Below are 15,229 nucleotides of genomic sequence, written 5' to 3'. Positions count from 1 at the left end.
GTTCAATATTGTAGCCTGTATAATTATGTATCGGCCTTCTGGATCTGCTACTGTGCTATTTATTGTAAAAAGTAGTCTTTTATGAACTAGTATTGAGACTTGGCTTTGTTTATTGTTATAAAAGGCTGAGATAGCCTGAGTGAAATGAGGCATTTTTCTTCTGACTCAATAAGGTGCGTTTCTTGTAATAGGAGGAGGTCTGTTTTAAATTTAGTGATATAATCTTTATTATCTTTGCCTGCGATCGACATTCCATGACACAAAAGTTAAGTGTGACATATAATGGGTGCGTGTATCATAATTTTAAATATATTTGGTACTATGCATTCTTTGTTGTTGTTTTTTTGACAGTTTTTGGGAAGTTCTTTGGTATTGTGTTGACAAATGTTATTTAGAGAGGGTGACAAAGATGCTATATTTAAGTACAGCAAAACCAGGGTACATACAGCAGAAGGATAGCAAAGAAACACTGAACATAGAAAACAAACAGTAGTGACAAGGGGATAATATGGTGTGTGGTGTGTGGACTTAGTATAAAAGTGTCAATTTCATTTAAAAAAAAAAACACCTTGGTTTTGTCATACAAGTGTCCATAAAAGGCCCCTCTGACAGCTACTTCTTTTTGACTCAGTTTTGTATCCACTTGTGAGAGCACACATATTTGTTATGTTGACAGCGCTGGCTTGGGAGCGGAAAGTAAAGGCAGAAATCTTCACTTAGTAACATAGATAAGCTAAAGAAATTCAAATGATCTGAATTTTGATTCTCGACAGAAAAAAACCATTTGGCACTCAGGAATCCGTGGACGATTGTAATTCATATTTCACGTATTTACTGAGTCACCATAGAGACAATATTTCATCCCAAATTCCAGACATAGTTAGCAAAATATGTCCCCTTTAACTGCATACGAAGTGTCTGAAAAGAATCTAATATTCCTTTTACACAGAGATTGAGTAGATGACCAAATGCGTACACTCTCATTTAGTTACAAATTATTTGAAAACCCCATGTCTTGACATTCAGGGTGATGTAAAATTTAAAGAAAACAAAATATATTGAGGCGGCACGGTGGACGACTGGTTAGAGCGTCAGCCTCACAGTTCTGAGGTGCGGGGTTCAATCCCCGGCCCCGCCTGTGTGGAGTTTGCATGTTCTCCCCGTGCCTGCGTGTGTTTTCTCCGGGCACTCCGGTTTCCTCCCACATCCCAAAAACATGCATTAATTGGAGACTCTAAATTGCCCGTAGGCATGACTGTGAGTGTGAATGGTTGTTTGTTTCTATGTGCCCTGCGATTGGCTGGCAACCAGTTCAGGGTGTACCCTGCCTCCTGCCCGATGACAGCTGGGATAGGCTCCAGCACGCCCGCGACCCTAGTGAGGAGAAGCGGCTCAGAAAATGGATGGATGGATGGAAAATATATTGAAATAGATTTTTTCAATAACCAGCAGTAGGCGTGCCTAATTATAAGATTTTGACATTTTTTGAGCGGTTTTATGGTACTATTTTGCAGTTTTCACTCTGTCCTGAGCACAGGGTTTGGATATATGAAGCGCTATCTTTTGACCAAAAAAATGCTAAAATGGTGTAACTTTTACAATAAATTCCTTAAAATATAATAGAATTAATGAATTCACATCATATCTACAAAACATTTCAAATTCTGTCTTTTATTTTTGCAAAAATATGTCTGTCCCTTAAAGTTGCTGTCATTACTGGCACATTGACCATTTTCAGATCAATAAAGTTTATTCAAAATCTCATTCTTTAATTCCCTGTGTCATTTTGTCAGGGTGTACCCCGCCTCTCCCTTTGCCCGAGCGAGAGGCGGGGTACACCCTGAACTGGTCGCTAACCAATCGCAGCGCACGTATAAACAACCATTCGCACTCACATTCACACCTCCTGGCATATTTAGTCTTCAATTTTTTTTTTCAGGAAACATCCTTCAGATCCTTTATCCTACAAAATGTATTGGGTGTGACGGGGGTGCTCTTGGTATACCGGGGCGAGCTATCACACCCCGAAAGCGAACATATATTTTGAATTGGAAGGACCGGAAGTCGAGTGCATGTTTTTCCCACACGGCGAAACCGATTTTATATTGGCAGCAATAACAAGGAATTCGCTTAGTTTCCACACAGCAACTTGGCGTCTAACACGTGAGAGAGAGTCTGTGGTGAAAAACTGATGCAGCGGAGGGTCAGAGAAGATTCACAGATTCGGCGAGGAGTAGTGGCTGCATCGTGGGACTATTTGACTTTTGCTTTTGTTTTTTTAAATCAAGTACAAGTTCGATTATCTCGTCGAGCACTTTCCCCAAATAGAAACGCCTTGATTTTCTTTTCCACATTTATTGTTTCTAATAGCGACTTAACTCACGACCTGTCTGATGACCGATCATCAAAAGGTGAGTATTACCTCAATTGATGTGCTTTATATATATATATATATATATATATATATATATATATATATATATATTATATATATATATATGTGTGTGTGTGTGTGTGTGTGTGTGTGTGTGTGTATTTATTTGGACTCTTGCTTGGATACAAAAAGTCAGGTCATGTAAATATTTATCATCTTAATTCCCCAGGCCACTGGGACAAAAAAATCGGAGCGGAGTCCAACTGACTAGTAATTTACCATAGTTATGTGCTCTCCGAATGAATATATTTTACAGTTATTCCAAACCAATTCTTATGATTGTAGTGTGGTGTGTGTGTACAGTATAGTCTCTCTACCTCAGCAGCCTGGCCTCATTCGACAAAAAGAGATGGAGAGATTATTACAGTAACGTGGAAAATTGAAAACATAATTAAAAAACTAAATAAAAAAAAAAAAAAACGAAAATATTTGACTGACCTGGAAAAAACTACAACAATACAAGCCATTGAAAAACATGTGAGGACTATCCCGTGCTTGCAGTCCCATCTTCCTTGGATTCTATCTACAAACCCAATTCCAATGAAGTTGGGACATTGTGTTATAAATAAATAAAAACATAAATAAAAACAGAATACAATGAATACAATTTGCAAATCACGGTCAACCTATATTTAATTGAATACACTAAAAAGACAAGATGTTTAATGTTCAAACTGACAAACTTTATTGTTTTTAGCAAATAATCATTAACTTATAATTTTATGGCTGCTACACGTTCCAAAAAGATGGGACAGGTGGAAAAAAAGACTGAGAAAATTGAGGAATGCTCATCAAACACCTGTTTGGAATATCCCACACGTGAACAGGCTAATTGGGAACAGGTGGGTGCCATGATTGGGTATAAAAGGAGCTTCCCTGAATTGCTCACTCATTCAAAAGCAAAGATGGGGCGAGGTTCACCTCTTTGTGAAGTGCGTAAGAAAATAGTCGAACAGTTTAAGGACAATGTTCCTCAACGTACAATTGCAAGGAATTTAGGGATTTCATCATCTACGGTCCATAATATTATCAAAAGGTTCAGAGAATCTGGAGAAATCACTGCATGTAAGCGGCAAGGACGAAAACCAACATAGAATGCCCGTGGCCTTCGATCCCTCAGGCGGCACTGCATCAAAAACCGACATCAATGTGTAAAGGATATCACCACATGGGCTCAGGAACACTTCAGAAAACCAATGTCAGTAAATACAGTTCGGCGCTACATCCGTAAGTGCAACTTGAAACTCTACTATGCAAAGCAAAAGCCATTTATCAACAACACCCAGAAACGCCGCCGGCTTCTCTGGGCCCGAGCTCTTCGAAGATGGACTGAAGCAAAGTGGAAAAGTGTTCTTTGGTCCGACGAGTGTTTCTGGAAATTGTGGACGTCATGTCCTCCGCGCCAAAGAGGAAAAGAACCATCCGGACTGTTATGGACGCAAAGTTCAAAAGCGAGCATCTGTGATGGTACTGGGCTGTGTTAGTGCCAATGGCCTGGGTAACTTACACATCTGTGAAGGCACCATTAATTCTGAAAGGTACATAAAGGTTTTGGAGAAACATATGCTGCCATCCAAGCAACGTCTTTTTCATGGACGCCCCTGCTTATTTCGGCAAGACAATGCCAAACCACATTCTGCACGTGTTACTACAGCGTGGCTTCGTAGTAAAAGAGTGCGAGTACTAGACTGGCTTGCCTGTAGTCCAGACCTGTCTCCCATTGAAAATGTATGGCGCATTATGAAGCGTAAAATACGACAACGGACACCCCGGACTGTTGAACAGCAGAAGCTGTACATCAAGCAAGAATGGGAAAGAATTCCACCTACAAAGCTTCAACAATTAGTGTCCCCAGTTCCCAAACGTTGAATGTTGAATGTTGTTAAAAGAAAAGGTGATGTAACACAGTGGTAAACATGACCCTGTCCCAACTTTTTGGAACATGTTGCAGCCATAAAATTCTAAGTTAATACTTATTTGCTAAAAACAATAAAGTTTATCAGTTTGAACATGAAACTATCTTGTCTTTGTAGTGTATTCAATTAAATATAGGTTGAACATGATTTGCAAATCGTTGTATTCTGTTTTTATTTGTGTTTAACACAACATCCCAACTTCATTGGAATTGGGGTTGTACTTTAGAAGCTTTCGTGCAGGTCTTTTGGTCTAGCCATTCATTTTCCAACTGCTTGTCCTCATTTGGTCAGTTGACACAGCGCCTATTTGCAGCGTCTTAAAATCTTTTTAAATGTTTTTTTTTTAAGCTGTCTTGTTTGGCTGCTTTGTCATGTAGTATCCTGGATCTGTATGTGATTTCATACTGGAACAGTTTTGCCTTGCAACAGTAGTGTTTTAAACCCCACCTCTGTGTTATTTGTATTGACAGCATTTACGATGAGTATCCATTTATTAGAAATTCTGTTGGACAGAAGGAGGTTTTGAGAGGGTTGACAGACAGAGAGAAAAGAGAAAACAGAGCTAAAACAATAGAAAACAATGACAGGATAACAACAGTACAGGACATTAACATTGTATAGGAGTTGGATTTTATCTATACGTGAACTGGGAAGGCAGTGCTCCACCATGTGATGGTTAACAAATAGGACAGGGCAGGAGAGAGCAGGGTGGTCCCCCAGTTCCAAATAAGTGCCTTGACAGGCGATTAGGAGGAGGGACACCACCAGTCAATCTCAGGGCAGTTCTTTTTTTTCCCCAAATAAAACAGATACAGGGAGATTGTTTTACTGGTGTACATCACGCTTTTCATTTGATTATTTTATCGTCATGGCCCAGTGATTTTATAGAAATATTGACTGTAATCGTGACTTTACCATAGCGTTTGACTATTTGCGTGTTCCGACATATGTACAAATTCGGACAGAATGGATCGCCATCGTGAGCCGAGAACCCCCTGCAGTCTCTGTTATTGGCATTTAGCACTGATAAGATGACATTTGCAAATTCATTGAGACTGTGACTTGATCCCCTGAAGGAAATGAAATCTGCCATTTTTTTGTGAAATGCATGCACAGAAGGAGATGAAATCTTCCATCTTGTATCCTAACCGGAGAAAAAAAAAAATGATTCCTGACAAAGTCTTTCGATTACTTTTCTCATGTCACTGAGAAGCAAAGAAGAGGAATGCTTGCAATGAGTGTAAATAATGTTTATAAAAATTGCATAATTTTGATCAATGAAGAATGAATGTTTTGACTCTGAAAGGAAACTTTAAGTTACTGAAGGACGAATAACAAGTGCTAGATGAAAAGAATGCTGATCCGACAAAAGCATTCCCTATGACTGGTGGTTTTGTACCAATACCCTATATGAACCAGTAGCACCATAAGTGAATGTAACTAGGCCTGTCACGATAGAATTTTTATTGTCACCCCATTAATTCATGTATTTATTTATTTATACTACTAAAATGCATTTGATTCTCATTTACTGTAAGAGGACTGAACTTCTATCCTTAAACTGCATATACTGGTGGTAAGAGTATGATATCAACTCTGCAGAATTTGCGACAACAAAACCAGCCTTTGCTAAATGGTTAGCATTCGTGATTAGCATTAGCGCACTAGCAATGACCATTTCATGTAAACAAAAAAAAAAAAAAAAAAAACTAACGCTAACTACCATTCAGGTCACTTATATATCATGTTATATGTATATTACGCATCTAATGGTGTCGGAAACAACATTTCCAGACGTTCCTTTTGTGGCAATGTTTTTCACTGGTCCAACAGTGCATCCGTCTACAACAAATGTCCGTGCGGTCAACATGGACCGTGGCTAAATGATTCCGGGCGGTGCAAGTGTGCTTTTATTAATATTTGTTATTGCCTCGAGACAGAAATGTTTGCGTCGTCACAATTTTTGTGGTCGACTTAGCCGAGTTAAATGATTTTCTTTCACAGCCCTAAACGTAACCTAGCTGACAGCATTATTCATTTGAAAGTTTAAGTCACAGCATAAAACTTCGACTATTAGCTTTAAGGATTTCTCCATGCTTCCTCCTTTTTTTCTTCTTCAGCATGACTGTGCCCCAGTTTATAAAGCATGATCCATAAACGCATGCTTGGATGAGTTTGGCTTGGAATTACTCTACTGTCGAGGTGCTCTTGAGACTCAGCTCAGGGGCACAGTTACCTTTTGGACACTGCATCACTCTGACATCGCTCCTTACATGCCGCTATGATTATGGTCGTGTTCTCTGTGTGGTGTGCAATGATAAAATATACAGGAGATTGTCAACTGCATTTCACTTGATAAAATACATGTAATACATTAAAATAGGTAAAATAAGACAGAAAAATAAGTTTTATTATCTTGTCAAAAAGTAATTTTCCATCAGATGGTTTACCTTTTGGAGTGGTGAAAGATTGATACTTATCATTAAGTCGTCATTAACAGTTGCGAGTCATGTATGTATGTATTTTTGTATGCACTGTATTTATGTTTGTATGTACAGTATGTATGTATGTATGTGTGTTTTTAATGCATGGATATTTTAAATTCCCACATAGACATGATGCAGCTGTCAGCTTCGTGGCCACCGTCCTGGTCTAAACAACTTTCTATACAATTAATAGTAAATAGTAGTTTTAAGTAACAGTGTAACATTGGTTTAACATTGTTAACTATCAAAAGTATAAGTCGCCATTAAGCTCTGTAATAGTCACTTGCGGAAAATGAAATACTCTTCACTTTGATGATGAAATTAGTAGGCCAATCACAAGTCTTCATGTCTCATTTTTTTTAACACATTAAAGATACCACTTTTTAAGTGAAAAGCATAGAGCAGCTAGCCAGTTGGCACCACATCATTGCTGTCAAACTCAATGCAGATGGATCCGACTTTGCGACCTTAATTGTTTAAATGTCAAAGATTCAAATGTAAATGATAAATGAACATAGGTGGACATTGCAAGACATATTGTAATCCACACGGATTCTTATTTTCAGTCACAAACACCTCGAGCATGACATCAGCTTCTTCTGTGTGTTGTAAGGTAACACATTCTGTCAATAGCAAAGCCAGTGCTTTCTTGCCCAGTTAACAAATAAAGATTTGGTAAAATCCCCTGGTAGTGTGAATAGGCTACAATAATAATAATAATAATAATAAACACATAGCACTTATGAACTTTCCAATATTTTTTCTCTCTCTGAGGGATCTGGACACTGAAAACACAAGTATTATTGGATCTGTAGAAGTATGTCAGTTGCTGGATACACATACTGTACATACCGTATTTTCACGACCATAGGGCGCACCGTATTAAAAGGCGCAGTCTCAGCTACAGGGTCTATTTCTGTATTAATTGATTAATTAATGGGCGCAGGCATAGTAAAACATACGCTAGCTTAAAACATACGGCAGCATGCATGTGCACTAAAGCAATGTTTTTAAAAAGGCAGTGGGAGCAAAACTGAGTTTGGTTGTACTTTATTGAAGTATTTAACAATGTACTCATGTTATTTTTTTATCAATCCTCATCCACAAATCCATCAAAGCCCTCATCTTCTGTATCCGAAATGAACAGCTGGGCAAGTTCTCCAACGAACACGCCAGGTTCCCTCTCGTCATTGTCAGAGTCAGTCTCGTTGCCGGGGGCTTGGGGCTGTTCAGCAATGATTCCAGCTTACGCGAAAGCTTGGACAACAGTCAAAGCAGATACCTTAGCCCAAGCATCCACAATCCATTCACAAATGGTGCCGTGACTCGCCCGGCGTTGCCTCCCAGTCTTAGTTGCAATTGGTTTTTCACAGCGGCTGTGAGATGGGCACGCATGGAGTCACAGATCAACATGGACGGTGACGCGTGGAAAAAAACATCCGGTCTCTTTAGGTACACCTCACTCAGCCACTCTCTCATTTTCTCCTCGTCCATCCAGCCCTTTTGATTGGCCTTATCGATGACTTCGGCTGGAAACTTTTCTTTAGGAAGCGTCTTCCTCTTAAAAATCACCATAGTTGGCAGTTTCTCTCCATTACCATGGCAACCAAGCACAACAGTAAAAGCCGACTTTTCGTGCCCCGTTGTGCGTCTCGCTACCGTGGTGGTCCCCTGCTTCTCTACAGTGTGGTTCACCGAGATGTCGAAAGTGAGCGAAAGTGAGCGGCACCGAGTCCATGTTGGTGATGTGGTTGGGCTGGAGGTGTTTGTCGGCAATCTTTTTACTGCAGTAGGAGCGGAAGATGGCCAGCTTTTCCTTGTAATCCGCCGGAAGTTGCTGCGCCACTGTAGTCCTTGCCCGGATGGATAGATGGCGAAAGCACCAAGACGGACCTCCTTGAAAATGTTCGAATTTCATTTCTTCTGCAAGCGTTATTGCCCTCAGTCGAATGGTGACTGTAGAGACTCTTCTCCCGGCTGATCATTAATCCATTGCTCGAGTTGGTCTTCCAACTCGGGCCACCTCGCCGTGTTTCTGCGGAAACTCAGCTTTGTCTTCTTGACTTGGCGAAGCTCGTTTTCCTGCTTCCTCCACTTGCGAACCATGGATTCGTTGATCTTGAATTCTCTCGCGGTTGCTCGATTCCCATGTTCCTCCGCGTAACTGACAGCGTCCAGTTTAAACTGTGCTTCGTAAGCATGTCTCTTCGTAGGTGCCATTTTTGGGGGTCCTTAGCCAAACCGATGTTGTTTTGCACAATGCACATACCGGCTCTATATACCTACTGGAGGCCTGCCTTTAGCGTCCTCCTTCACGCTCACCCTTTCCCCTTTACGTCCGCATGCTGTACTCAGTCACGTCCGCCTTTCCTCTATATAAGCAGCGTGTCGGCAGGAAATGCTCCCAGTTAGTCAAATGGAGTGCTCATCACTCAACAACATTTCGGAGAAAATGTAAGACTTTTAATGCACCTTATGGTCGTGAAAATACGGTACATGCAATGATTTGTTGAGGTAGTCAATTCCAACTGTGGTGACTCAGACCCAGTTGCCAAAACCCTCGCCCCCCCCCCCCCACCAACAACTTGATAAACTGCATGCCCCCCTGCAGCCCTGCTGTGTGAGACAGCCACTAAAAGACGCCTGCTGCACCTTAATCTAATGAGCAACTTCCCGTCAAATGTTGATTCCCATCTTCAAAAGACTTTCCTTCTTTTGAAGATAGCGACCAAAAAATTGGGGGGGACCGTCTCTCCGAGAAGACCAAGCTGGGGCAGATCGACAACGGAACGCAAATACAGCAATGAACTATTTGCTTAATATTAAAACATGCACGCAAGGGACATGGGTGCCACCCACTGCCGTTTGAGTGTTACTGCAAGGTGGACTTCCATTCAGGGTTTTGTTGTGATATTTCATGAACTCTGCAGAAATATTCCAAATGTATGCCTTGATGTCTGTGTCAGTGTGTCAACTTTACAGGTGCAGCTGCGAGATTTAACAAAGCTAAACTCAACCACGAACTCCCTAAATACTGTGCGAAGTACCATCCTGTTTCAAACGCTCCACCATCATTCAAGTCTGGAAGTCTAAATGACTACAGGCCTGTCTCCTTGACATCTGTGGTCATGAAGTCCTTTGAACGTATCATGCTGGACCACCTCAAGACCGTCACAGGCCCCCTGCTGGACCCCCTGCAATTTGCCTACCGAGCAAACAGGTCTGCGGATGATGCAGTCAACATGGGACTGTTCTTCCTAGAACACCTCAACAGTGCAGGGACCTACGCGAGGATCCTGTTCGTGGACTTCAGCTCAGTGTTCAACACCATCATCCCTGAACTCCTTTCTTCCAAGCTTCTCCAGCTCAGCGTCACACCTGCCATCTGCCAGTGGATTTACAGCTTCCTGACGGGCAGGACACAGCAGGTGAGGCTTGGGGAGGCCACCTCATCCACACGCAGCATCAGCACTGGGGCGCCCCAAGGTCGTGTCCTCTCTCCGCTGCTCTTCTCTCTCTACACGAATGACTGCACCTCAAGGCACTCGGCTGTCAAACTCCGGAAATTTGCAGATGACACCACTGTCATCTGCCTCATCAAGGACGGTGACGAGTCTGCATATCGACAGGAATTGGAGCGGCTGGAGCTGTGGGGCGGCCGACACAACCTAGAGCTGAACACGCTCAAGACTGTAGAGATGATCGTGGACTTCAGGAGGCATTTTTCACCACAGCTGCCCCTCACGTTGTCCAGCTGCCTTGTGTCAACCGTCGAGACCTTCAAGTTCCTGGGAATTACAGTCTCTCAGGACCTGAAGTGGGCGATCAACATCAACTCCGTCCTCAAAAAGGCCCAGCAAAGGATATACTTCATGCGGCTTCTGAGAAAGCACGGCCTGCCTCAGGAGCTGCTGAGGCAGTTCTACACAGCGGTCATCGAATCAGTCCTGTGTTCTTCCATCACAGTATGGTTTGGTGCTGCTACAAAAAAGGACAAACTCCGACTGCAACGGACAATCAAAACTGCTGAAAGGATTGTCTGTACCCCCCTACTCACCCTTGAGGACTTGCACGTCCCGGTAACCAGCTCTTCCAGCTCCTTCCCTCAGGTAGGCGCCCTTTGCACAATGGTCATTGCACCGGACTATTGAAATATTAGTCATTCGAACTGCTCTAAGTGCGAGTGGACTCTGCATCTTTTTGGACAATTGTCAAAAAAATAAAATAAATAAATAAATGTACCGGCATTACCAGATAACTAGCAACCCTTTATTGCTCAGTGACTGTTTTTCTCAATGTCTTTATGTCTCAAAAGTGTTCTCTGTCAATTGACTGTCTGTTGCCATACTAGAGTGGCTCCAAATACCGGAGACAAATTTCTTGTGTGTTTTTTGGACATACTTGGCAAATAAAGATGATTCTGATTCTGATTTTGAGAACTGTTTGTCTTGATTTAAAGCCCAACAGCATGAAGTGTTTCATTGCACCATAAGCAGTTGATTTGCCAAGACTGAAGTTGAAACAATCATTCTATATGCTTGATCTAGGAATAAGAGTACAAAGTTGGGAGTATTTTATATTAAGATATGATTTTTACACCATTCTTATGGCTAATTTGAAGACTGAAATTCAAGTCGATGGGCGTGGTCTTTCCTCCGTCCTCTTGGACATGCCTCCAGGGTATTTAACCTGTGACTCCCACCTCTCTCTTCTCTTTTGGTTTTTCCTCTGGCTTGCTTTGGGTGACCTCAGCACGGCTCGGCCGTGCCGCCGCCCCTCCCCCCCCCCTTTCTTTTGTTCAAACACGCGCCTCAGTAAACGCGAGCCTTGGGGATGGAGACCCGGCTTCCTAGCCTCCGTGGATCACCGCTGCTGAGCATCCAGAACAGTTGCTGCTGAGGTACCAGATACACTCCCAGCCAAATGTGAGTTTTCTGAACTTGCTAAAGGATCCCGAAAACCAGCAGGGAGAGAGACAGTTATGTCTTCCCAACCAAGCGTGACAAACAACTTCCCTTTTCCTCCTCCCGCCTGTTTGTTTTATTTTTCCGCATCCTTTTTCTTCTTCCACCAAACCTGCTTCGTTGTCCTACAAGATGGCGCCTACCAGTGTGGTCGCCTCGGTAACGCGCTCTCTAGTATTGTCTTTGTTTTTGTGTTTTTTGTGTTTTTCGTCCGTCTTTGGAGACCTTACACGACTCACTTACACAAGGGGAGACCTGCTAACCATCAAGGAGTCTACTCCGGACTTTCTGTCACCAACTTTCGAATATCCGCTCAGTTTTTTCCCCGAGTTACTCACCGGAGCGGCGTCTGCGGTTTTTGGCGCATGGAGACGGAAGCGGCGCCACAGAGGGAAGCGAGCCGGCATTCAGGTGAAACTCCGCAAGAGAGGACACAGATTGGCGTTCCCGTCGATCCACCTCGCGAATGTACGCTCCCTACCCAACAAAATGGACGAGCTTCATCTTCTGTTAAAGACCAGTAAAGACTTCGGACGTTCCGCGGCCATGTGCTTCACGGAGACCTGGCTCTGCGACGCTGTACCCGATGGCGCCGTTATGCTTCCCGGTTTCCACATTCATCGAGCGGACCGCGACATGGAATCATCGGGGAAAACAAAGGGCGGCGGGATATGCCTCTATATCAACGAAAAATGGTGTACGGACGTCACGGTGCTCAGCACACACTGCAGCCCGCATTTGGAGTCGCTATTTTTAAACTGTAAACCATTCTACTCGCCACGTGAGTTCGCATCATTCATTCTCGCTGGCGTCTATATTCCGCCTCAAGCTAACACGAACGCCGCATTGCTAACGCTCGCCGATCAAGTCAACGAAATTGAAAAAAAACACCCCGACTCACCCCTCATTATTCTCGGGGACTTTAACAAAGCTAAACTCAACCATGAACTCCCTAAATACAAGCAGCACATCGACTGTCCTACCAGGGAAAATAATACTTTAGACCACTGCTACACCACGGTAAAAAACGCATACCGTGCTATACCTCGTTCAGCCTTGGGCTCGTCTGATCACTGCTTAATTCACTTAATACCGACGTACAGGCAAGAACTTAAATGTGCGAAGCCTACAGTGAAAACAGTCAAAAAGTGGACAAATGAACTTCAAAGCTGCTTAGACTGCACAGACTGGAGTGTCTTTGAAAATTCAGCTGGCAGCCTGGATGAATATACGGACACTGTCACATCCTATATCAGTTTCTGTGAAGAGGTCTGTGTACCAACAAAATCATTTCGCACATTCAACAACAATAAGCTGTGGTTCACTGCTAAACTTAAGCAGCTTCGCCAAGTTAAGGAGGACGCATATCAGAGCGGGGACAGGGCCCTGTATAATCGAGCTAGAAACCAGCTGACCAAAGAAATTAACATTGCAAAGAGGATCTATACAGCAAAGTTGGAAAAACAGTTTAGCGCAAACGACTCTAAATCAGTCTGGCATGCATTCCAGTCGCTGACTAATTACAAGCGACGATCCCCCCAAGCTGAGAACAATAGCATACTAGCCAACGACTTGAACACCTTCTACTGCAGATTTGAAAAGGACAGTTTCACACCACACACCAACCCGGCCGCACCCGCGACCACAATCACACCTCTGACCTCTGCGTTAACCATCCATGAACAGGATGTGAGACGCATCTTCAAACAACAAAAGATTAACAAAGCGGCAGGCCCGGACCACGTGTCCCCATCCTGCCTCAAAGTCTGCGCGGACCAGCTCGCGCCAGTCTTCACTCAGATCTTCAACAGATCACTGGAAATGTGCGAAGTTCCATCCTGTTTCAAACGCTCCACCATCATCCCAGTCCCCAAGAAACCTGCAATCTCGGGTCTGAATGACTACAGGCCTGTCGCTTTGACATCTGTGGTCATGAAGTCCTTTGACCGTCTTGTGCTGGACCACCTCAAGAGTGTCACAGGTCCCCTGCTGGACCCCCTGCAGTTTGCCTACCAAGCGAACAGATCTGCGGATGATGCAGTCAACATGGGACTGCACTTCATCCTAGAACACCTCAACAGTGCAGGGACCTACGCGAGGATCCTGTTCGTGGACTTCAGCTCAGCGTTCAACACCATCATCCCTGAACTCCTTTCATCCAAGCTTCTCCAGCTCAGCGTCTCACCTGCCATCTGCCAGTGGATTTACAGCTTTCTGACGGGCAGGACACAGCAGGTCAGGCTGGGGGAGGCCACCTCATCCACACGCAGTATCAGCACTGGGGCGCCCCAAGGTTGTGTCCTCTCTCCGCTGCTCTTCTCTCTCTACACGAATGACTGCACCTCAGCGAACCCGACTGTCAAACCTGAAGTTTGCAGATGACACCACTGTCATCGGCCTCATCAAGGACGGTGACGAGTCTGCATATCGACAGGAAGCGGAGCGGCTGGAGCTGTGGTGCGGCCGACACAACCTGGAGCTGAACACGCTCAAGACTGTAGAGATGATCGTGGACTTCAGGAGGCATCCTTCGCCACAGCTGCCCCTCACGTTGTCCAGCTGCCTTGTGTCAACCGTCGAGACCTTCAAGTTCCTGGGAATTACAATCTCCCAGGACCTGAAGTGGGCGACCAACATCAACTCCGTCCTCAAAAAGGCCCAGCAGAGGATGTACTTCCTGCGGCTTCTGAGAAAGCACGGCCTGCCACCGGAGCTGCTGAGACAGTTCTACACAGCGGTCATCGAATCAGTCCTGTGTTCTTCCATCACAGTCTGGTTTGGTGCTGCTACAAAAAAGGACAAACTCCGACTGCAACGGACAATCAAAACTGCTGAAAGGATTGTCGGTACCCCCCTACCCACCCTTGAGGACTTGCACGCTGCCAGAACTAAGACAAGGGCGTGCAAAATCCTCTCGGACCCTCCCCACCCCGGTCACCAGCTCTTCCAGCTCCTTCCCTCAGGTAGGCGCTACCGATCAATGCAAACTAGAACTAGTAGACATTCCAACAGCTTCTTCCCTCTTGCAATCAACTTCTTAAACAGCTAACTTATAATTCCATTACAACAAGCTGGCAATTTTTTGACTTGAGTTCGTTGTCACATTTCTGTGGGGCCAATTATGTATTACTCCTGCACTCACTGTAGTTGTCTCGCCGTGCTGCACTATTTGCATATAGTGGCCACTCATGCCAGAGTAGCATCTGCTCCATTTGCACACTGATTGAGGAGTATCTGTAACATTTGCACAACCATTGTCCCAGATTATCGCACTACTCGTCACTTTAAACCGCATACACTCCTTGAAGTCTCAGTGCCCTTTGCACAATGGTCATTGCACCGGACTATTGCGATATTAGCCATTCGAACTGCTCTAAGTGCTAGAGGACTCTGCATCTTTTTGCACAATTGTTGTTTGTTGTTGTTTTT

At 43.8% G+C, this 15,229-nt stretch overlaps 1 protein-coding gene across 5 annotated transcripts in view; it reads left to right on the top strand.

The window, feature by feature from the left end:
* Nucleotides 1–1,989: 1,989 nt before the first annotated feature.
* The window catches only part of opn5 (opsin 5), a 59,994-nt gene continuing 46,754 nt past the window's right edge, over nt 1,990–15,229 (top strand). For 4 of the 5 annotated variants that reach the window (XM_061754542.1, XM_061754545.1, XM_061754546.1 and 1 more), the window contains exon 1: nt 1,990–2,411. In XM_061754542.1, coding sequence (XP_061610526.1) covers nt 2,192–2,411 — 220 coding nt within the window. In that variant the 5' untranslated portion in view covers nt 1,990–2,191. Of the gene's footprint in view, nt 2,412–9,802; nt 11,198–15,229 lie in introns of those variants that run through there. The other variant, XM_061754544.1, reaches the window with a different exon arrangement.

This window comes from Phyllopteryx taeniolatus, chromosome 18 (genome assembly GCF_024500385.1).
Source record: "Phyllopteryx taeniolatus isolate TA_2022b chromosome 18, UOR_Ptae_1.2, whole genome shotgun sequence".
In the NCBI taxonomy this organism is placed as follows: Eukaryota; Metazoa; Chordata; class Actinopteri; order Syngnathiformes; family Syngnathidae; genus Phyllopteryx; species Phyllopteryx taeniolatus.
The sequence above is the reverse complement of the archived record's forward strand: the minus strand, read 5'-3'. Positions and strand labels throughout refer to the sequence as shown.